General features: G+C 33.0%; 2 protein-coding genes across 2 annotated transcripts in view; one reads left to right on the forward strand and one right to left on the reverse strand.

Annotated features, from left to right (window-relative positions):
* LOC140437438 (alpha-tocopherol transfer protein-like) overlaps window positions 1–12,024 on the forward strand; it is a 31,434-nt gene extending 19,410 nt beyond the window's left edge. Inside the window, exons 3-6 of the mRNA XM_072526973.1 lie at window positions 1,712–1,964; window positions 3,286–3,396; window positions 7,583–7,685; window positions 9,244–12,024. Of these exons, the coding sequence (XP_072383074.1) occupies window positions 1,712–1,964; window positions 3,286–3,396; window positions 7,583–7,685; window positions 9,244–9,395 (619 nt within the window). The 3' untranslated portion in view covers window positions 9,396–12,024. The remainder of the gene's footprint in view (window positions 1–1,711; window positions 1,965–3,285; window positions 3,397–7,582; window positions 7,686–9,243) is intronic.
* A 3,348-nt stretch (window positions 12,025–15,372) lies between these two features.
* Window positions 15,373–22,936, reverse strand: Elp5 (Elongator complex protein 5). The gene is made up of 5 exons (XM_072526974.1): window positions 22,781–22,936; window positions 22,404–22,730; window positions 22,018–22,193; window positions 17,527–17,714; window positions 15,373–17,462 (listed from the first exon to the last, which is right to left on the reverse strand). The coding sequence occupies exons 1-5, from the start codon at window positions 22,833–22,835 to the stop codon at window positions 17,360–17,362; spliced, it is 849 nt and encodes a 282-aa protein (XP_072383075.1). The 5' UTR covers window positions 22,836–22,936; the 3' UTR covers window positions 15,373–17,359.
* Between the last annotated feature and the right edge of the window lie 393 nt (window positions 22,937–23,329).

Below are 23,329 nucleotides of genomic sequence, written 5' to 3' on the forward strand. Positions count from 1 at the left end.
TCCTAACTTTACTGTACCCGCCAGAGGCCTGCGTAGCTGACTCGTATTCGAGGGCGGCGGATAGGACATCAACCAGCGTCTTGTGACGAGCTAATCGCAGTGTTCTCTGCATTTCATGATCACGAAGACCATCAATAAACGTTTGAACGGCCAATTTTTCCATCATGTCTTCGGGAGCTGTTGGATAAGCATATCGTACTAATCTGGCAATATCTACCTCATATTCTTGAAGAGCCTCATCTTTCTTCTGTCTACGATTTTTAAGCTGTGACTGATATACATGCTCCAAATGTTCGTGGCCATATCGCATATTTAACCTCTTCTTCAGTTGTTCGAAATCATCGGTCTCCTCTACGGCTATGGTCTGAAGCACATCTAAGGCATCTCCTCGAAGGGCGATAGTCAGGTTTACAGCCTTTTCTTTTTCAGACCATCCATTTGCTCTTGCGGCTGATTCGAACTGTTTCATGTAGTTGTTCCATGATGATTTTCCGTCGAAAGTTGGGACTTTAACATGAATAGAACCTCCACTTCCTTCAAATTTCGGCCGTGTCTCCAACTTAAATTTCGTCTCGTCTTCTTTTATCTCCACTGTAGTCGGATTGTTACCTCTCTCTGCTGTCCCTGTTTCTTCCATCTTCCTTTCCATCTCTTTAATCTTTTCTTCGAAGGCCAACTTATCGGCAGCAACTTGGTTTTTTAACGAAGATATTCTATCGTCCAGGGCAGACATCTCAGAAGTGACTTTAGAGATTTCTGAAGAGATGTTAGCAGAAACTTTGCTTTCCAGGGAAGAAATCTCGTTAGAAACTTTGCTTTCTAAAGAAGCGATGTCGCCGGAAACTTTCGAAATATCGCCAGAAACTTTGTTCTCTAATGATGCGATGTCACCAGAAACTTTGGCTACATCACCAGAAACTTTGGCCACATCACCAGAAACTTTGGCTACATCGCCAGAAACTTTGGCTACATCACCAGAAACTTTCGAAATCGACGAGAGGACAGCATCTTCAAATATATAAGTCTCTGGATCTAGTCCTTCTTCTAGCAAAGCGTTCTTTAGTCGTTGGACTAACTCAGCCTTTTTTCCGGTAGAAGCTAATTCTCTGTCTTCAAGATGTCTTCTTAAATTAGTCACTGTCAGCTCATAAATCGTCGTCATTTTCACAATTTACAAATATTCACTTGTATTATTATTATAAGTCTAATTTATGTTCGATCTCACTTCTGGCACCATTTGTTGTGAATTTATTAAAAGGTTCAATATTTATAACACTTACGGATTTAATTTATTTCTTTATTTATATTAACTTATCTGACAATAATTTATTATATCCGTACGTAACAAATTCGCGAGCGCGGGTCTTGAGAATTAACTGGCCCTCCATATAAAAATGTTGTATTTATATACGAAATCCTGATATACTAGAACAGCATCGAAAGATCGCATTGTCTTGCATCGAAAAATCGAGAAGCATCTAGTTGGATGATTCACCATAATTTGAATATAGATCCTTCGCCAAAATTTCTACAATAGAACAGAATTATTAGTGAATAAAAACATGTTTTAAAGGTTAAAACTATGACTCATATTTTTACGTAACAATATATATATATATATATATATATATATATATATATATATATATATATATATATATATATATATATATATATATATATATATATATATTATAATTAATATTTTTAGATTATTCGTTGTTCTTCCCGAATTAACACCAGCAGGCGACACAGTGATACTATCGAGAAAAATCGATCCCGATCCAAGAAATTTTCACCTCATTGGTCAGTTGAAGCTTATGGATATAGTACCACTACTTCATTCACACCAATATGGCCCCCCAAGAGGCTTTCAACTCATAATAGACATGGAACTAACCAGCCTTGGGCATCTACTGAGAATAAACCCTTCTTATGTTAAAAAATTTGCCTACTATCTGCAGGTATGGTAATGATTTATTGATTTAAAACCAAGTTCTAGTAATTTTTATTCTGACGTATTTTCTTGTTTTCCATTTTGCTAAGCTATTATTATAATTTCATTAATGGCTTTGTTCATTGTATAAAAAAGCAATAAACAAGTTTTAAAAAAAAATGTATATTTAAAAAAATTCAAGATATTCATTTTAAAAAGAATCCGAAATCCAAATTGAAACTTTAATAAAATATTTTAAATCTTGCAACAATAATCAATTTCCGTTTTATACGGTTCTGTATTTTTTTATGTAACTTCTATGTTGTTTATTATTTGATGAAAATTCACTAAATTTTAGTTAAAACACCGTTTATTGTGACTTTTCGATTTATGAAGTTATAATCAAAAACGTCAAAATAAACGTATTTTTAACTAAAATTATAGTTAATTCCCATTAAAGGTAAATATCATAAGAAGAGACAGAGACATACTCAATATGAAAAACAAGTTTAGTAATTCTTCAGCTGCTTCTTTCATGATGTTTCTGCACACTTCCCATTTATGTTTTTTATGTGTGTATGTTTTTTTTGTTTTGTTTCTTTAAGACTTTCTACACTGTATCGTTGATGTTAAGAACCTATTTCCTTTTTTATGTTTAAGATTCTGGCCCTTACTTGCTCTTACTTGTTCTGTCTCCTGGTGCGGGCGTTTATTATATTTGATTGGTGTCTTGAGTCAAAAATAGCATGATCTGATCATATTTACTTTAAGTTCACCTGGTGATTTACAAGTGCTTTTATGTATATCTTTAAGTTAAAATAAATAAATAATAAAATTACAAAATAGCTGCTTCTCCTTTTGCTTTAATTACTTTGCAACTTGCAACAGATGGCGCGCACACGAGCCTGATTTGAAGCAATGTGGCTACAAACTTGAAATATCATCTTTAACTTAACAATATTGCAGTAATATTGTCGCAAACTTGCCTAGTCATATTTGACGCAATAATTTAAAATCAAACAAAAGCCAAACTTGGCGCAAGTTTACATACTATCTGGGTATCTTTACTTCTTCATATCGTTGTTTTATTTTAACGGTATTTTTATTTTTCTTTGCATTCCATGCGCTTACTTGGGCCCCATGTGAAAGTTTTTAAGAATAGTTTCATATGTGTATAACAATGTATTATTATATCTCTTGTAGATTTTGATTTAGTTGGTGCTGATAAAGATCTAATATATATGATAAAAAACTATAACGCGTAAACGTACGAAGGAACTTTAATGGATGATCTAACTTATTTACCACTAATGTTAGGATAAAAATACTGAGTTCATATTAATTTTTAGGAGGGAATGCCAATAAGATTAAAACAGATACACTTTATCAATATTGTGCCATTTATGGACAAAGTATTTAGTTTCATTAAACCCGTTATGAAAAAAGAAGTCATCGACTTGGTAAGCATATTATAAGTGAATAAGTAGAAGCAGAAAGTGATTTTTAATAATATTCTTAAAATATTTACGTGATAAGTAGTTTCATCTATAGTCCGTTTGAAAATTATAGCACAGTTTGTATGACACAGCTAATAATTCCCAAAGTACTATCATAAACCAGTGAGGAAAAACTTCAAAATAATTTGAAATTTTCTGGTCTTAAATTATGCAGTAATTTCAATAAACCAATAATGTAGGTATTGATTCGATTTAAGGTGGATCTAGCTTTTCCGATGCGTGCTCTAATCTCCTGGTTGTTGGTTCATTCTTCATTTATTATAGTGCTAAGGTAGTTGTAATGCGTCACTCTTTCTACAGGGGATTGGTTGACGTAGAGTTGACCTTCTGTTATCCTTTTCTTGCTAATTATCATAAGCTTTTTTTCTTAACGTTTATATTGAGTCCATATTGTTGACTGTAATACGTGATTTTGTTCATAAGAACTTGTAGGTCTTCTAAGTTATCCGCAAATACTATGGTGTCATCTGCATATATCTGATGTTGTTTAGCCAGTAACCATTTAGTAGAATATCTTTTTCAGTTTCGTGCAAAGCTTTGATAAATATTCTTTCAGAGTACAGATTGAAGATTAGAGGAGACAAAATACAGCCTTGTCTCACTCCACTCATATTTTCACATAGTCAGTGTGTTCATCTTCGACTCTAAGATTTGCTGTCTGATTCCAGTAAAGATTTCTAATTCTTTTCAGATCTTGGTTGTTAATTCCTTTTTCTTTTAGTATTTTCATCATCTTGGCGTGCTGTACTCGATCAAACGCTTTCTCGTAATTAACCAGACATGCGCATATGTCGTAGTTGACGTCTATGCATCTCTGGAATAAGACTTGTACTGAGAACAAAGCCTCTCTAGTACCAACAGCATTTGCGATTCGAACTGGTTGGGGGAAATTTGACTTTCACACAGCTTGTAGATTCTCTTATAAATTATCTTTAGGAACAATTTTAGGAGATGACTCATGAGGCTTATAGTACGGTAATCTTCGCATTTTTTGGCTCCTGGTTTTTTTGGAAGTGCAATAAACTTAGATTTCAGCCATTCTGTTGGTATTTGTCCAGAGTTGTATATGTTGTTGAATATCTTTGCGATTATTGCTATTGATTCGTTGTCCATTAGTTTGAGTAGTTCTGCTTGTATATTATCAGGGCCTGCCGCTTTGCCATCCTTTAATTGTGTTATTGCGGAATAAACTTTCTGCTGTAATATTCTTGGTCCATCAATTACCTCTTCTTCTAGCTCAAAGGTGTTATCTCTTTGGTCTTCAAATAGTTTTTCTATATATTCTTTCCACGTTCTTGTTTTACTCTGTTTGTCCAAGATGATCTTTCCGTCAGAATCAGTTATATTTCCTTTCTGCCTTCGTCTTAGTCCCCCTGTTAGTTCTTTAACTTTCTTATGTACATTGTGACTACTTTGACTGCAGAGTCTCAATTTCTTCGCATCTTTCCCTTGCTTCTTTTTCTTTCGCTTCTCTGATTTTCATTCTTATTAATATATTTATGGTTTTATATTTGCCTGCGTCATTTCTGGCTTCTCTTCTCTCGTCTATTAGTTTCAGGATCTCATCTGTCATCCATGATCTTTTCTTCATTAATCTATCTGTCTTTAAATGTTTATCCTTTACATTTTGCACTATTTCTGTAATATGTTTGATCGTTTGTTCTTCGTTCGATTATTTTCTAATTGTGGTCACGCTCGTTTAACGTGGCTTGGACTCTCATCCTCGTATCAAGGTCTTTCAGCATGCGTAGGTCGTATGATTGTGTTTTCCTTGTCGTATGATTGTGCACTGTTTTGAGTTGACTCGAAATACTCCCACCAGTGGAACGTGGTCTGTCTCCAAGTCTGCTCCAGGATAAGTCTTGACAGATATAAAGCTGTTTCGGAATCTTTTATTTACTAAAATGTAGTCTATTTGATTCCTAATAATTCTCCCGGGTCTGTCTTGAGGGGATTTCCACGTGTACAGCTTACGAGGTGGTAATTGGAAGAATGTGTTGGTGACAACTAGTTCTGAGTCTTCTGCAAATTTTTCTAAGAGGTCTCCTCTCTCACTTCTGACTCCAAGTCCATGTGCTCCAATGTACTGTGTCTTACCTCCAGCTCCAATCTTGGCATTAAAATCGCCTATAATGATGAGAACTTCCTGCCGAGGAATTTTCTATATGATACTCTTGATGTTCTGATAGAACTCAACTTGTTTTTTCCTCATCTTTGTCTGCAGTGGGAGCATACACTTGGATTATGTTTATATTAATAGGGTTGGCTTCTACTTGTAGTAACATCACTCTCTTTGAAATTGGTGTAAAGTTGGTAACGCATTTGGCAACCTTGGGTGATACGATTAGGTGATACGTTATCTTACACAAGAGAAATTTAAACAAAAAAGTTTTATCAGTTTACACAAAATTTCCACCTGAAGGATCAATATGTAATGAGTGACGTATCCACGTGTCTCTCCTTTATCGAGAACAAAGAAGTTTAAAGTCCCTTGTTAAAAAATAATTGATAATGTAAATTATATATTAACCCACTTACTATACATTTCATGGTCGCAGTCTTTCATAATTGAAAACTGATAACACGGTAAAAATGCATATGTAAAACTGTAACCCCTTTAGATAGGCACAAATTGCACATTGTGCATTGAAGTGAATCACTACTATATCTCAGGCCGAGAGATATGAGAATTAACTTCCTAAAAAAGCTGTAGACTATAGAGGAAGAACAAACGAAGCTAGAATCGGAAACACCAGAAATTACTACAAATGAAGAACTTAATATAAATGTACAGAAAGTTCGTAAAATACGTAAAAAGCTCAAGAACAGAAAAGCAGCAGGTAAAGACGGGATACCAAACGAATTACTGAAATATTGTGGAGTAACAATGACAGAACAATTAACAACATTAATTAATAAAATTATAAAACACAATAAAATACCGGAAGAATGGAGAACGAGCGAAATAATTCTACTATTCAAAAAAGGAGATTAAAAACAGCCACAAAACTACAGAGGTATAAACTTGTTAAATGCTACCCTAAAACTTACAACTAAAATTTTACAAGTACTAATAAATTAGAGTATAAGTTTAGAAGATGAACAACAGGATTTTGTAGTGGAAGATCGTGTACAGATGCAATATTCGTTATAAAGCAAAATTACTAAGAAGTCACTAGAGTATAATAGACCAGCATTTCTGTGTCTGATTGACCTAAAGAAAGCGTTTTACAGAGTAAGACTCAAAAATGTAATCCATCGTCTGTATAATAGAAAAGTTCCCCTAAATAATATTTAAACTATCGAAAACATCTACCAAAACAACAAGATGGAAGTCAGAATAGATGAACAACTTACAGAACGTATAGAAATAGGCAGCGGAATAGGACAAGGGGACTCATTGAGCCCCTTGTTCTTCAATTTAATCATGGATGAAATCATCAAAAGTGTTAACAAAGGAAGAGACAATAGTAGTCAGCAAAGAACCGACCAGATGTAAAATAGAAGTTAATGGCACCAGTATTGATCAAGTAATGGAAATAAAATACCTGGAAATTATACTGTCCAGCTATGTAGACTAGAACAAAGAAGTGAGAGATCAAATACAAAAAGCAAATAGACTGGCAGGATCCCTTAATAACACTATATAGCGAAACAAACACATTAACAATGAGATGAAGTCAAGAATTTATAAAGTAAAGAGAAATAAGAAGAAGAATGTGGTTGTAGTACAAATAAACATATTCTTTTTAAAAAGTTCCTCTCCTAGGAGATTGGGAGAAATTATAGGAGCGTTAACATTCTTCCCTTATTTTCACACTAGCTCCCAACATCACAATTGTAAATCACGAAAATTATGATTAAGCTTGCTCATTAGATATATATATTTATAATTGTGTTGCTTTAAATAGTCGTGTATAAAGACCGTTGTAATCTTCTTTCATAAAAATTGTGCTGTGATGCATTTTCAAATAAAATATAGTGCAAAATATTAGAAGAATTTTCTTGTATTACCAACAAAACAAAATAATTTTGTAAATTGAAATGTCAAAATAAATATACGCCCAACTAAATTTGTTGTTAATTTTAATTAAAAATAGTAAATAATGATCTAAAATAATCTTTTTAGTTTCTGGTCCACACAGAAATGGAAAGCTTGTATGATTATATACCCCAAAAATTACTACCTGAGGAATATGGAGGAAACATTGATTCAATTTTGGTACTAAGAGGTAAGATAATAAGTCAAACCTTGATATATTTTATCCCAATTAGCAATTCGTTTTATTTTCTTTCTTCCTAATTTTCAGAAAAATGTAGACTAAGAGAGGAAGGGAAAGAGGGGAAGAGAGATAGATGGAGAGTGGTTAAAAACGCTTCCGATACCAATCGCTGCTCCTCTCGGTTCGCCCATAACTGTTCTTCTACATCTCTGCTTCTGGTTTCTCGATTTATACCTTATACGCAACTAAGGATTTGTCTTCTTTTTATTCAACCGTGAAAAATGCCCGTTAAAATTTATTTTTGCTATTCGTTCTTTAATCTCAAAGATATAAAAGGACTACAGAACTATAAGTTTAATGATACAACTGTTCAAGGTATTTCTCTATATTATCTACGAAAGAATTTACCATATTTTAGAAACGGAAGAGGCACATTATAGCATATAGGTACTGATTCAAAGAGTTAGGAATGTGAATAGTAACGTTTTCGCTTGCTTCTTGGACTTTTAAAAGATATTTGACAGAGTAAACGATGAAAAACTCATCGTCATTTTTATAATTGACTTAAAAATCCTTTGTCAATCTTGGACTGCTCGTAGAAAAGTTGCCGAATTCGTCGATTTCTAGCAACTTCCCTCGATCTTCCTTCCTTCCTTTAAGGCAATATTAAAGAGAATGTACGCTAGCACATCTCCCTGTCTTAGACCGTTATTAATATTAAAGAACGTAGAGTTTTCTCCTAGAATTCTAACGCACTAACGTATGTTTCTAACGTGAGTTATGAAAAACTCAAATAGCCAAAAAATAACAGGAATATAAAAGCATGATCTTTTATGAACAACAAATAGAAACAATCAGAAATGTTTTAAACACATATTGGACTGCAACGGGGAGATGCACTGCCTCCTTGTCAGCAACAGAAATATATTATAGAGATCTAGTCTTAATTGGCCGTACACGCAAGCTAGAATAAATGTGTAGCACTTTCTGAACTCCTTCAAACAATACAGGTCAACAAATCTTCTTCTTTTTCCTCTTTATAAGCAATTCTGCTTGTTCATTGGCAGATTAATACCTCTATGGAAGGTTGTCACTCCATCTTTTGGGCGGTCGTCCGATACTTCTTCTGCCGATTGGTGACTTATCTATTGTCCACTAGGAATCTATGCCGATTCTTGTCCTTTATCTCGTGTTGTCTAAATGTATTAGTTAATGTTTATGACCTTCACCAACTTGTGGATAGCCCAATTTTGACAAAATGCCCCTGAAGATGCTCTAGGAGCGAAAGTACTTGGGCAAGATTTAATAAAAAACTGTGCTCGATATCTGCCTTTTATTTGATTAAAAAATATATATGTAGCAAAACTGACAATGGTTGTAAGAGTTAGTGCTGACTGGCGTATAATAGGCTTAAGAAGTTCAAGGCTCTACTACAGGGCTATAGCACCATTAATGATGACAATGAGGTTTGAGACATTTATATTGTTAGTTTCGTTGCCATCTTTAAAGTTTAGTGTATTCATTTAGGACTCTTTACGAAAGTCTTTACGATTTTTTCTTATTTCAGAAAATGTGAGAAACCTTATCAAGAACAGTGAAAATTACTTGAAATTTCAAGAATCCCAACTCATAGACGAAAGCAAAAGACAAGGTCCATCGAGATATCAGGAAGATTTGTTTGGAGCAGATGGAAGTTTTAAAAAATTGGATATTGACTGAGTTTGTTGCTTTTTTTTATAACATTTTAAAATAAACTTAAAACTAAAAAAATTGTTTTATCGATAAATATTTCAAAGAGATATATATTTTTGAAATCTGCTACTTTGTGAAATCTAAATTTTTGAAATAAGCAAATTAACCACGAACTGTTTTACCTTAATAAATCCTTTTTATGTATAAATTCTTAATAAAAAAGTAGGTAGAAAGGCTGCAAATATGGGCTGGTCTTGTAATATGGGCTAGGTAGGTTTCACAGCTATTCGTATCAGATCTTTACATTTTGGCTATTGCAAACGGTATTTGGCGAAGTTAAACTATCACCGTAGCAATGGCGCAACAGTGGTAGATATTTCCCAGTTTGTAATAATTGTTTGTCGGTTGGTGTGTCAAAACTTTTTCGGGTAAGCTAATTTCAAAAAAACGTTCTAAGTCACGTTGAAGCTCTATAATCAAAAAAATTGTTTAAAAATCCTTTATAAAAGGTATATAAATGAAACACTTAATCGGGCTACATCACAAAACGTTTTCGGAATCTATATTCCATCATCAGTGTGTCTAAGTGTACATGTTTTGAGCCACTAAATATTTGGGTAAAAACCTGTTAAATATTATTAATTTAAATTTAAGTTACATTATTGGATCTTATATGCTATGATGTTAAAGTTACAATTGGAATTGATAACATGGCACCGTAAGACTCTACTGGAGGTTGCTGGTCATGAGACAAAGTGTCTACGAGGACTTGTTGATAGCAACTGAGTTGCTATAACGTTTCCGAAAACGTTTTGTGATGTAGTTCAATTGGGTGTTTTAATTATATACCTTTTATAAAGGATTTTTAAATAAATTTTTTCTGATACATGGTATACAGCCAGCTACAGGAACTTAGTTTCCTTGTGGACTCTATAATCAGTCTTTCATATATGCTAATGAGTTTTCTTCAAATTGACTACTTTTAGACATAACCTCTTTTGTTAAGCTTTTGTTTGTCAAACAGCTGAAAGAAGATAAAACAACAAAAAAATGGGATGAGAGAGATATGGAACGTGCAATTATAGCTGTCAGGCAGCACGAAATGCGTACGCTGAAAGCTGCAAAGATGTTTAATGTCCCATGTAAACGTTCAAAGATATAAACGTTCTGCAAGAAAACTTGAACTAAAGCCAATTGAAGCTACTCAAATATAGTTAGGGCGTAAAGCTGTCTTAGGGAATGATCTTGAGGACGAGTTAGTTCGTTATATTTTATATGGAAGCTAAATTTCATGGATTAACCAGAAAAGATCTTAGGAGGATGGCGTACGTCTTAGCTTTCAGGAACAATATCAAACATTCGTTTGGAGGTAATACGGCAGGCAGAGCCTGGCTGAGGCTTTTCCTGCAGCGCTATACAGAGCTATCAGTACGACGACCAACGGGAACATTATATTCACGCAAGAGGCGTTAACAAAGAAAATGTCGCATCTTTCTTCGATGTTCTGGAAAAAGAATATGACAAATGGTTTTACCCACCTCCCACTTACCCACAGAATGTATCTTTAATGTGAACGAGATAGGTCTGACGGTTGTACAAAACAAGATTGCACAGGTAGTGGGCCGAAAAGGAAAACGACAAATTGTATCATTAACTTCTGCTAAAAGGGGCTCTCTGATAACCGTCGTGAGATCGATGAGCGCTGCTGGCCAATTTATCCCACCAATGATGATATTCTCACGTAAAAATATTAACCAGCAACTGATGAAAGGAGCTCCTCCAGGTTTCATAATGGCAGTACATCCCAGTGGATGCATACAAAGCAATATTTTCACAATATGGTTTCAACATTTCATTGACACAGTGAAACCCACAGAAAAATCGCCTGTCCTGCTTATTATGGATGGTCATTACAGCAATATACGTAATATAGAAGTCATAGATTTAGCTAGAGATAATCATGTCACTATAATTGTCTTGCCTCCCCATTGCACCCACAAACTCCTGGGTGTTCCCAAACAAACAAAATGGGTGTTCTTAAGGCTTACTAAGGTTACCAAAGTCACAAAGAACCAAAAAAAAGAAATCGGGTTCTAGTAGCGAGTATGAGGAGGAATATATGCCTGCAGATGATGAGAACGATTACAAGAGTTTCCTTCTACACAACCTCCACAAGACGCAGCTGACGTAACGTGTATGTTTTGCGAAGCACTTTTTTCAGATAATCTTGGTGAAATATGGGTCAAGTACTTCATGTGCCAATTGTGGGCACATAACGAGTGCGTTGTGGCAGAAAAAGAAAAATATGTGTGTGACTTTTGCAAATAGTTTTTCCCCTAGTAAAAAAAAGAAAACTTGAGAAAATCAAACATATACGTCATTGCCTATGAGTTATTTGATTTATTGTTTGTATTTAAGACATTAAAATATATTTTTCATGCATTTATCTCATTTTACAAAAATTTAAGACACATTTTTCGGGCTAGTCCATATTTAGAATCATTATTCAAAAGACGCCAAAAGTACAATTTTTCATTATTTGTATATTTAAAACAGTTATAAATTTTTTAATCAATTTGGACTTTGGGCAGGAATCTTTATCCTTTTTTTATAAAAAAATACAAAATGGGTAGCCCATATTTGCATCCTTTCCTCTACTTATCCAGATAGCATGTAAACTTTGGACAAGTTTGATTTTTATTAAAATAGTTGTCAATATAGATTCCTCTAGGATGTTGAATATTAGTGGTTACCTCACCCAAACAGATATATTTATGTTCTTCCACCAGTGCGGTGCTTAATATGCACTTCGTTATTTTTGGGAAGATTACTATTGACAGCTTCCATTAAATTTAAAATAGATTTAAAAAATATACAATGAGTTATTTTATAAAGCAACGTGTAATAAGAACGTTGTGTTTGTATCATTCAATACAAATAATGTTATAACTACATTTAATACAAAATTTAACATGGAAAACCATAGCTTTAACTGTTGTCGTTGTCATTTAAATTTGCCACTAAAAATTGAACCCTTAATACCGTCTGGAGCGGAGTTACATCTATACATTACCCTGTTCTGTGGTTACATCATAGTCAATAAAAAAGTAGATGCCCCTGATCTCAATTTTAAATTTACAATATTTGTAAATATTTTTACCGCACTATATTTTTTACTCGTGCGAAGTTCCCACTTTCCATCGGAGAAAACATTTTTTTATTTTTATTTATTTTTTTTTATTTAGGCCAACAAGAAGAAGAAGGGTATTGGAATGATAAAATTGATGCTAGTTAAGGATCGCAGCTCCAGACTTGAATTTCTTGAATGTTAGCATGGATATAAACACAGAATTTAAGTTTACCAAATAATATTTGACAACTGATGTCATACCTTCTTAATGTAATTGTCATAGTTGAAACTACTTCTACCATAAAACTAGAACTGGTGGTGGCGATATTCGATACGTGATGATAGAGTTTGGTTGTGAAAAGGACAGACTTTTCCAAAGCTAACCATCACCCCAGCAACAAAATCTTTTGATCTACGTATCTTAGTGAATCTTGGATCTCGTCCCGTACGAGCAATCTATGGTTTTGTAGTCACCAGGCTTCACCATCTAATGTATAATTAGGAGACCTGATACCGCAGTGACACCGACAATTTCGTTAACTTTTCATCTTGCATATCTACAAGACCATTTGTCATGTTAAGTGTTCAATGAAGTGATTTTTCTTTAATATTAAGGCGTTCATTCACCTTTTTTACCTTTGAGACTTCAGCAATATAATTTTTGTTTGGACCTTGAGCAATCTGGTACAGGATGTCCCAAATTGATATGTTTTGCAGGGTATGCCGAAAACTAGATGAGATAGAAAAAAGGTAATTAAGATGTCATGACATCTTTTTTTATTATAGTAACGATTGTCCAATCAATTTTATGCCAATCAAATCATCAATACCCCACTGCTATGACATGTTATACATCTATTTTCAGTTGTTGAAGCTACTCTGCAAATAAAATGGTAACGCATTTAAAGCCCTTATGTGAATACCTTCTGTCCATACAGTTCACTGACTAACAGTATTAGCCGCCACTACGGTCTTGGTATGCAAATTGCACATAAAATCAAGTTATGAAAAGATATAATATTAGGATTGGTAAGATTAAAACAATACTATTTAGTTATTATTTTATTAAAAAAATAAAATAGAGAAATTTGAAAGGGCTAGAATTGTAAATTATAAACAAAAAGTAGTCAATTCAATGTAAACATAAAACTTATTCAAGACTAAAATATATCAATCTACATTTTTCATTTAAGAGAAATATTGTTAAACAATTCAGTCTCCAAGAAGTTATAATATTAAATATGAACGGGCAACAATGTATATATATATATATATATATATATATATATATATATATATATATATATATATATATATATAACCGCATCAGCGGTTAGTAACTCGCCTTGATGTTGTCAAGTTTGGACTTCAAGGATCGGTTTATAATGGGTTCCCATTTGCCAAGTGTCTCCAAGAACAGTAGAAGCTTTTTGTGGTAACGGTCATTACATGTTTTACAAGATTACTACAGCAAACGTTTGCAAGCACTTTAATAATGTTACCTAAAGTCAAAATTAAACTACGAGTAAATTAATATTCTACTGTTGGAAGGGTGATCTTGTGATCTTATTAGTTTCTCGGCAAATACTTATTTTTTACATAAGTTTGTGTTAAATTGTAAACTGTACTTAGTTTTAATTGATTGTTTATACAACTTAACTATTTAATGTCTAATGTCTTAAGCTTCTTTACATTTTATACCATTGACTGCTACATGTCTTTTTGAGGTAACATGTTTGTATTAACCTCTCTATGGATGTTTGGTTTTTCAATTATTCTTTTTAGATTAACCGATGATGCTTTCTGATTAGATAACGAAACGTCTTCAAATAAATAGATAAAGTAGCACCTTCTTCTGCCTTACATATTCATTCTTCATATCTGCCCACGATTGTCCAAAATTCGCTTTTGTGTGCCATGTTGTACCGGCTTGTTTCCTTCTATCATAGTCCCATCTTAAATTTGGACTTCTTGGTCTCTTGACGCCTCTTGGATACCACAGTGTAATTCTAGTGGACCACCTATTGTCAGTTCTTTTCGCTAAATGCCCCGGCTACTGCCATGTTAAAAATTTAATTCTATGGATTACATCAGTAACCTTGGTTTTCTGTCTGATCCATTCTATTCTTTTTCGATCATTGACCTTTGAGTGACTTTGAGTTTCGATATTATCTCTTTCTTTATTGTCCAAGTTTCGAACCGTATGTCATGATTGGTAGTATACACTGATCGAATGTTTTTTTCTTCAGGTGGATTGGCATCTTTGATTTGAATATAACTGCATTTCTACCAAAAGATGCCCAAGCTAGTTTCATTCTTCTGTTGATTTCTGGAAGTAAGGAGCCAGATTTATGTATTAATTGTTCCAGGTATACATACTCGTCTACTGTCCCAAGTACAGTGATGTTTATTATTACATCTTGGACATCCACTAGCTCGTTGTACATGGTTTTTGTTTTTGTCAAGAGAGAAAAATACAATACTTTAATCATGTGTTAAGAGGTGAAAGATATGAATTACTCCAAATCATATTAGAAGGTAAAGTGCAGGGCAAAAGATCAGTTGGAAGACGCCAGCACTCGTGGCTGAAAGACCTGAGAAGATGGTTTGACCGCTCATTCACAGAAATCTTTCGTGCAGCCAGCATCTTCCAAAGTTACAATTGCCATTTGGATCGCCAACCTTCGAAAGGAGACGGAGCAATAAGAAGGTGAATTGTGAAATTTAAAATATTAGGTATAATTAAATGTAAAAATATGTATGAATAGAAAGTATTTAGTTTCAAAATTCAGAGAAAAAACTTTTTTAACAATAGGTATATAAAAACAGCGATTCAAATCGAGGGGAGGGGGTAAATTTTAGAATTGAAAGAAATTGAAAGTTAATTCGTTTATTAAAATTAGGGAAAAATATTACATAGATATAAAGTTTTGAAATGGAATAGTGACTAATTAAATTTATAAAGATGTTTTTTTTTATAACTTTTGTAAAGTAGTATAGGTCATTTAGTAAAGCGAATAAAAGGGACGGAGCGATCTTTCCAATATATATATATATATATATATATATATATATATATATATATATATATATATATATATATATATATATATATATATATATATATATATATTTAATTTATTTTTAATTTAAAATTTATTTTATATAAAAAACCCGCTACGGTGAGTTTTAAAGGACTCATTATGCAAAGTAAAAATAACCAATATTTTATTACAAAATTATTTTGTGATTAATAATAATTAATAATATTAAGTAGTATTAACAACGAAAAATACTTTGTTTTTGGATACTAAAAGTTTACTTCACACTACAAAACTTATAAAAAAAAAATAACACGATTAATAAATAACTCAACAATAACTATAACATTAGAAAACACAAAATATATTAATAACTTATAAACCAACACGCTACAATTTGAATACAAATACAGTGTCAAGCCTCGATAATTTGATTTTATGGTTGGGAATATGCAATATGAATAGACTTTACATAGATATATAGATATACATATATATTATCAGCGAGTGGATTGTTTTTACAATAAACATTTGGATATTCCACTCTTAAACTCGAAGAAATGAGATTCAATTTATAAAATTCACTTTTTTCAAAAAGAAGTCGATGCTCGATTTTGATTTTGAACTTAAATTGCTAGTTTTTTATCCCACAATTAAATTCCGCAATAAATATTGGCTGTTTTAACTTTGCATAATAATTTGCACTTTAAAACTCACCATGACGCCCTGCACAGGATTTAAGTAAGATGGTTTATAATACACAACATCTGGCTATCATAGTTTTCTCGCAACCGGAAGTAAAACTTGCGGTGGAACAATTTTGCTCCAAATGACATACAATGTTAAATCCGAATTTATCATCAGTTTTACTGCATCTGTTGTAGTTTTGAGGCACTGACCTACAATAGAAAGACTGTCAGGGTGACAGTAGTGCTGATGACTGGACACTAGGTTCAATAAGCATTTGGGTCGTATAAGTTTGACGGAAAAGGATACTTGTCAGTTCCGTCTACAAGAAGAATCTGTAGACCCCAGAAGGCTGCAGTATCTAGAACTTGGAGGATAAAAACCAAAAGCGCCAGTCTATATGACAGGGCCCCTCTCAAGGCTGTGGAAACTCAAGAGAATAGGCTTTAAGTGACAAAGGGAAACACAATACATCTATAATGGTTACAGTATGGTAGGCCGGGTGCCGCCTTAGTTGTAACCTGTAATCTGATTTTTGTTTTTAAGTATACACGCATACTATAAAGAAAATTATTCTAGGGATAATAGTCAGTAACCTGCAGGCATCTTTAATAGAATGTTTTGATGTTAAAACTTTAAACTATGTATGTAAGATGATCATATCATCAACAACCATGGATCAATTATTCCTTAGATATTTTAATACAAAACCTCTTGTAGTACGATTCTAGCCCAATGTACAAACTTTTTAGTAACCAAAAAGCCACATAACATAAAAAATAGAACATAGCATTAAACATGCAGATATTAAAGATCAGTTAAAGATATGTGTTAATCCATATATAGATAACAATATTATTGATGTAGTTATGACCCAGAAAGAAGTTTTTTCTTAATATTTAGTTTATTGAATTAGAGACAAACTGGCAAGAGGACAAACTGGTTAAAATGCACATTTTTCCTGTTGCTCTTTTTAGTATCTTAGTGTGAATTATTAACTGAATCTAATTGGCATTAAGAGATTCTTCATTAACTGAGCTTTAGAACCTTTATTTTAAAGCTTGTAATATTTATTATCTGAACACATCTGTTGCACCAGTGTAAGACTTATTTCTAGTTAATGTAAATTAATTTTATATATCTAAATCATCATCAGGATCCTCTTCATCCCAGTCATCAACTGCATCAAATTCATAAATTATTCTTCCATTTTCAACGTTCTCTTGATTTTCTTGTCTAAAATCATAATATAACTTACTCTCAACAGTCTCAACTCGTCTTTTTGACAATATTAACGTACCTTGGTAAATAAGGCAAAATTAATCCATCCCGGGATTTCTTATCAGCATCACTGAGCCCAATTTTAAAGGTAGACAAGGTTTCTGGATTAATATCTACAGCTATAGCCTTTTCTATGATCTGCTTTGGATCAACCTTGTCTATTTTTCGTGTTACTAGGTCTTCTCCTTCAAACCAAAATTCCTCCACCTAAAATATGCAATATCATTACAAATACACTTTTGTTTTACGTAATAAACTCATAAATACCATTATATGTTGTCATATATACCACATTATAATCTAATATATAAAAACTTCGTGTCACAGTGTTTGTTATCGAACTCCTCCAAAACGGCTTGACCGCATTTTTGGAAAAATTTTATGTATATTTGGCAGGTCTGAGAATAGGTCGTAGGCTATTTTTTATACCCCTAGTGATGCAGATGTTTTTTTTATTTTTTAAACATTTTTAATTATTTTATTTGGTATCAAACAATACTTATAGTGCAAGATCCCACTGCAGGATCACTATGTGCAGGTTTGATTAATTACGTTATGAACGTAATTAATCAAATTCACATTTTTACATACATTTAAAATTAGGAGACTACATTGATAATACGTTGAGAGTCAAAAAGTGACCGCAAATATTTTTAATTCAATTAATAGTAATTAGTTTTTAGCAAATATATTTCGTCCATTTATTTTTTAAATAAAATACGCAGCTCATGACGTATATGCATGTTTTTTATATCAAATTAAAGCTATTTTTTTTTTTAATATAATGTCTGAGACATAATGGTCTTAAATTAGGGTTGCCAGCTATTAAAAACGCGTGCTATCAAAGATGAAATAAAAGACGAACTGACAAAAAGCATAGTAAACTAGAAACCATTTAGGACTGCCGTTGATTTTTTAAAATTTTCACAATTTAAGATAAAAAAATATGCATTACAGGGTGCCATTCCCCTTTCTAACTAAAATAACAAAAAAACTATTCATATCAATTTCATTATCATTCTGGCTTTACAACCCTGCGTGGGTCCTAGCCTCCTCAAGAATTTCTCTCCATTCGTCCCTATCCATCGACTTGCTCCGCCAAGCATGTATTCCCATATTTCTCATGTCTTCATCGATGTTATCAAGAAACCTTGTTCTGGGTCTTCCTCTTCTCTGACCAATGGACCTAACTATCAAGGAGCATTTTTCTAGTTGGTAATTTTGTTCCATCTGCACAGTAGCGGACTAAGGCTAAAGCGGGCCCTAGGCCAGTGGCGCACCCAGGGGGGAGTTTTGGGGGTTAAAACCCCCCACCCAGGGCATATAAAGTAAAAAATATATAAAGAATAGTAGGAAAATGTAACTTGTCTTTGTAACACACAATACAAAAAATCCAAAGCGCTAATTGAATAATATTTGTATACAATAATTATTGTATAAATACACAATATTAATAAACGATAATTAATAATATTATTCATTATATTTCGATATAGATACCTAATATTAGGCTTATGACAAAAGTAGACGAATCTGTTGCGAGTAGCATGCGCCTACAGGACTGTATCTGGCCTTGTGGACTATCACGGGTTGTGTTCCTCTGCACGTGTTAGCAGTAGAAAAGAGACATCTCTATGAGAGAAGAGAGCATTTGACAACAGCTATAAAAAAAGAAGAAAGGGAAAGATCAATGGAAAGATGGAAAGAAGTGTGGAATAACAAGGAAGATGTTGCCCAGTGGACCAAGATGCTGATCCCGAGACTAAGGGACTTGGTAGATTGTATGTTTTAGGGCGTATCTTCATAGGTTCAGAAAGACTGATACAGATAAATGCCTATACTGCGAATATTCCGACATTGTTACTCACACAATGCTGGAGTGTAATAAATGTACAGTGAAGAGAAACTGAATGTATAAAGAAATAGGTATGAACCATGTGACTGTAAGAGAGATGATCTTGAAGATGACGGGAAGTACGGAGGGATGGAATAGTGTTCACAATTACATCCGAACAGTCATTAAAAAGAACGATGACTAGAAACACCAACCGGACCAACGACAGAGATAAGATCTTATTACTATTTTAATGAGAATAAGTCACAATTAAAGGTTAAAATAAGTTTATTGACGTTTGAATCTTCACTTTGGAATTCGTTCTCAAAATAAGATAAGTGCGCTAAGTATTGCCACTGTTCTTAATAGTGCCAACTCCGTATCACAGATAGTATCGACGCTGCAACTAAGGTGGCAACAGTGGCAAGTGTCTTTGTTTATCAGCAACATGTTTTCTATTCGGCGGATTTAGTCTATGGTATCCATCAGATGTAGAAGCTCGCTATTTGTTTTTCGTATCGTTTTAAATATACCTGCTTTTCCCGTTGACCCTATGCAAGATATATTAATTTTTTTTTTATTTTTGTAATTAAGTTTAGGTAAGTACACTCCAGTGGTTCTTCTTCTTCTTTTGGCATCATAACCCTGGATGGGTCTTTGCCTCAAGCCCATGTCCAGGAGACCTGGACAAAGGAGTGAAAGATTGAGTACAAAAAGCAAATAGACTGGCAGGATGCCTTAATAATACTATATGGCGAAACAGACATATTAACACTGAGATGAAGTCAAGAATTTATAAAGCCAGTGTAAGACCAATAATGACATATGCCTCATCCAAACAAAATAAGACCCAACACAACCACAACGCAAAGGCTACTGAAAACGGCAGAGATAAGAATACTGAGAATAATTACAGAAAATACGCTGACAGATAGAAAGAGAAGTGAAGACATTAGAAGAAAATATAACATAGAGTGTATAAATGAATGGACACAAGATAGAAAGAAATAATGGAATAACCACATAAGCAAAATGGTAGAGACCCGTGTCGTCAAAATAGCAAGAGATAAGTCACCAATCGGCAGAAGTATCGGACGACCGCGCAAAAGATGGAGTGACAACCTTCCATAGCGGTATTAATCTGCCAATAAACAAGCAGAATTGCTTATAAAGAGGAAGAAGAAGAAAAACGCATAGAAAATTAACATTGGCCATCTTTTTGTGATATATGAAACATCATAGTTGCTACAAAATTGGTCCACATCTACACCTCCCTTAGTTTGGTTGTAAAACATAATTATTTCAGGCTTTTGTTTCCCTTAACTTGTAGAATCGATCTTATCATCATGATGTAATGTGGATATCAACCAGACCACCTTATTTTTCTTAGGTACATGAGATACTAATGACATTATCCTGACATGAGATTTCCTTTTGAAAACCAAACAAGCTGCTAGGATTATCTCTGTTACAGTTTTTGAGCAGTTTCTTAGGAATATCAGTTTAATTTTTGAAAACGGTTGCTATGCTTGTCAAACGATGTTTACACAGCAAATGTAACAGCAATGGATATCTGGTAAAAGAGTTATCAAATGTTACATTGCGATTACCATATTAGCTGGGTTTGTTCAGCATGTTATGGGAAAAAACTGCAGCGGCCATGAAATAAAGGAAGTTGTTCTTCAATAGTCATGTACTTGGATGGCAAATATGTTGACTGGCAACATGCAACAAACTTTTCAAAAACGGAATGAACAGAGGCCAAATTATCGATATGTTATCGTTCTTGACATGTAGTCTTAGCATTGAATCATAAACAATTCTGGATAAATTGAAATTTTTTCAAAGTCACTGTTGTTCTCAATTCTGAAATCTCAATTCCAAATCCATCACTCCTCCAGCCTCCATAAATCTTTCAAATTTAGATAATTGGGTTTGAAACACCCAGCTAAATACAATAGTCCAATAAAAACTTTCAATTCTGATGTGGTGGCATCAGCCATAGTAAATTTCTTTGTGTGACATTGGTATCATGTATACATGTGGTACATGGTATACATGTGTATCATTGGTAATAAATAGGTGCCAACACTCAGCAGCTGGTTTGGCTTTTTGTCTAATAGTTCTCACGTTTTTTTCATATACAATGTCACATGTATCTACTATAATATGCCAATACATAGGGTTTCTAATGCAGATAAATCTAGAATGTTATCAACATAAAAACTAAATTTTACAAAATTTAACAATTATGTATCTATGTATCAGATCTTATTTTAAACTTTTTACAATATTTAGAAAGATAAATAATTTAATGGGAATTTAGCTAGAGAGTTCAATTTCAACACATTATCATTGTTCATCTCTTACTTTTCCTCTATTTCTCTATTTCCCTTGATTTATCCCTATTCTTGTCTTGAAGCTTGTGTAGATTATAGGTACTAAGGTTGATTTTTTTATCTAAAGTTCTAATAATTTTTCTGACTTCTTCAGATTTTTTAGTATGGTTGCATTGGTTTAATTTCCTACTTTATCTAAGACATTTTCCATGATTATACTATCCTTAGTATGAGAGATATATGGCACAGACAATTTATATTTAACCCAACTCTAGAAGCATTGGCTTAAATTATTCAATAAATTTCAAAATAATAAGTGAATTTTGCATAAACTTACCTGTTTAACAACTTTTCCTCCTAATTTTTTATAAGTATAAATAACTCGTCCCTTCTCTACATCTTCTTTAAGTTGCAAACTTAAAGTAAGTGTACTCAAATGTTCTAACAATTGGTGAATTCTTAATTTATCTTCTATCAAGTCCTGGTGTAATATAGTAGCAATTTGTTGTACACCTAGAAGTTGTAATAAATAACATGTAACTAAATATGACTAGAAGTTTTCTAAAAAGTATCATATAATGATTAATATACAAGACACTAAAAGACTATAAGGCACGCTATTTTAAGAGGATCTATAGCATATATGCTGACTGAAGTCAGTATTCCACTAATATAAGAACTGTCCTTAAATACTTACCATTCAATCTTATTTTAAAAACTAACCTATTTGATTTTTCAAAATATTCAAAATCCTGTAAGTTTCTGCAAGACCATATTCATACATAACATGATTTAAGGAATCAATAAAAATAACGTCATTGCTTGCCACAGCTTTAATAAGGCTTTCCAAATCATTTATTTTTGCTTCATTGCTCCATCCCAATTTATCACTAACACAGTCATATAAAATTAGACTATTATGTTCTAGCCTATTTTTAGCTCTACCAAAAGGTTCTTGAAACACGAAGTAATGAATTTTATTCTTCGGTCTTTGTGTGTGCGTTTTTAACATAAAATCTAAAACAGGTTTGCCTCTTGCATGTACAGAATCTAAAATAAAACAGTAGAAAGAGTTATACACATAATATTGGATAACAAACCTTCTATTAATACAAATTTGGTGTAAGGAATAGTTGTCAAATAATTTCTCAGCATTTTATTGCTTTATTTTGATAAATAAATACAAGATAATGCTATTCAAAACATTCTCACGTTGTTTAGTTCATAAACAATAAGGTTATATTTATTATGACAGTAGTCCTGACAACTGACACTGACAAGTTTTTCGTTTTTCGATTTATCCCGTGGATTAAATCCATCGAGTTCTAGATTCTAACTTGATGATTAAATCCTATGTAGGTGATTGCATTTGCATATAAGGTTGCCTATAATGTGGCGGCTGGTCCTTTTGAAGATTATGTTTGTGATAAACCCCAAAATTGGATAAAACTAGTTTTACCTTGATACTTTGCGTATTATCCAAATTGGCTGAGTAAAAGGCAAAGGAGATTGATAACTTCTTGATTTATCCGTCTATAAATTGAATAGACCAAGCAACTGAGAGTTGAAGGTAAAGTGGAACTGATTTGTTCTCCTGTCAACGGAATAATTAAGCCTCCTACATTCCTACTACATGACAACCTCCTGGT

Source organism: Diabrotica undecimpunctata, chromosome 3, assembly GCF_040954645.1.
Source record: "Diabrotica undecimpunctata isolate CICGRU chromosome 3, icDiaUnde3, whole genome shotgun sequence".
Lineage (NCBI taxonomy): Eukaryota > Metazoa > Arthropoda > Insecta > Coleoptera > Chrysomelidae > Diabrotica > Diabrotica undecimpunctata.

What these genes read in the sequence shown, in the direction of transcription:
- Elp5 (XM_072526974.1), bottom strand. Translation starts at nt 22,835, where the DNA reads ATGCTGAGAAATTATTTGACAACTATTCCTTACACCAAATTTGTATTA. An exon ending in CAAATTTGTATTAATAGAAG is followed by an intron (nt 22,731 to 22,780) that starts GTTTGTTATCCA and finishes GTTTTATTTTAG; the next exon opens with ATTCTGTACATGCAAGAGGC. An exon ending in ATTTTGCCTTATTTACCAAG is followed by an intron (nt 17,463 to 17,526) that starts GTACGTTAATAT and finishes TTATGATTTTAG; the next exon opens with ACAAGAAAATCAAGAGAACG.